Source organism: Priapulus caudatus, unplaced genomic scaffold, assembly GCF_000485595.1.
Source record: "Priapulus caudatus unplaced genomic scaffold, Priapulus_caudatus-5.0.1 Scaffold1968, whole genome shotgun sequence".
In the NCBI taxonomy this organism is placed as follows: domain Eukaryota; kingdom Metazoa; phylum Priapulida; class Priapulimorpha; order Priapulimorphida; family Priapulidae; genus Priapulus; species Priapulus caudatus.
Genome location: NW_014579029.1, coordinates 40,454 through 41,544, shown reverse-complemented (window position 1 = coordinate 41,544; position 1,091 = coordinate 40,454). Strand labels below are relative to the sequence as shown.

Genomic DNA, 1,091 nt, shown 5'->3' with positions numbered 1-1,091 from the left:
GTGTGGGTGACATACCGACCAGCAGTGTGTGGGTGACAGTGTGGGTGACATACCGACCAGCAGTGTGTGGGTGACATACCGACCAGCAGTGTGTGGGTGACATACCGACCAGGAGAGCGTGACCGTTGTCCTGTTTCAGTATGCGGCTGATGCGCGACACGTGCTCGATGGCAAACTTGAACATGACGAGTGACATCGGTGACTTGCTCATCGTGTTGTACTCGTCCAGGTAACTACGGAGACAGACGACAACGCGTGAACACGCACCTACAGACCTTCACCACGGTCACTACGGCAACCCATAGGTACCAACGATATGTGACGCCATCTACCGACGATGGCTGACAAAATTGAGGGTAATTGATATTGACGAATGTAACAATATAATTTTATAACAATCTAACATTTGTCTTAACATTTTCTCTAACTTCTTACATTAATGCTCTCCTACACCGCACCTCTATACACTGCGCATGAGAAACCCGTAACTTTATCACATTTCTGTCACCAGCTTTAACGTAAGTGTTAAGACTAATGTTAAGACTAATTTTGTTTCTGATTACGGGCCCATAGACTGTCCAGGTTTTCGGAGCGTGCGTGAACCTTGTATCTAGCTATAGCTAACTACAGCCACCGCCGCACCGCGCGGGGGTCACCGGGTCACACGCGGGGGTCATGCAGGGGTCATGCAGGGGTCACATGCGCGGGTCGCACGCACTATTCCATCGTCGAGGTGAGCTGTTTGAGGTCGGTGATCTCGTCGTAGACTCGCGGCTCCGCGTCCGGCAGCATGTAGTCTCCGAAGAGGAGGCTGCGCAGGTCGCCGTCGGCAACGCGTCCCGTGTGGCTGAGGTGACCGAGCAGCTGGTCGATGCTCTCCTTGAAGCACGTCTGCGTCGTCTCCTTGACGACGTCGAAGAAGGTGGCCCTGCAACGACGGGAGGCTCACGCGTTACTCACTCCTCCTCCCTCCTCCCTTCTCTTAGCTTCTCCCTCCTCCTCCCTCCTCCCTTCTCTTAGCTTCTCCCGCCTCCCTTCTCTTAGCTTCTCCCTCCTCCCTTCTCTTAGCTTCTCCCTCCTCCTCCCTCCTC

General features: G+C 54.0%; 1 protein-coding gene across 1 annotated transcript in view; it reads right to left on the bottom strand.

Annotated features, from left to right (window-relative positions):
* The window catches only part of LOC106817997 (dynein heavy chain 3, axonemal-like), a gene marked incomplete at its 5' end in the record, with an annotated part of 64,361 nt that overhangs the window by 29,500 nt on the left and 33,770 nt on the right, over positions 1-1,091 (bottom strand). The window contains 2 exon segments of the mRNA XM_014822700.1: positions 106-233; positions 719-918. Of these exon segments, the coding sequence (XP_014678186.1) occupies positions 106-233; positions 719-918 (328 nt within the window).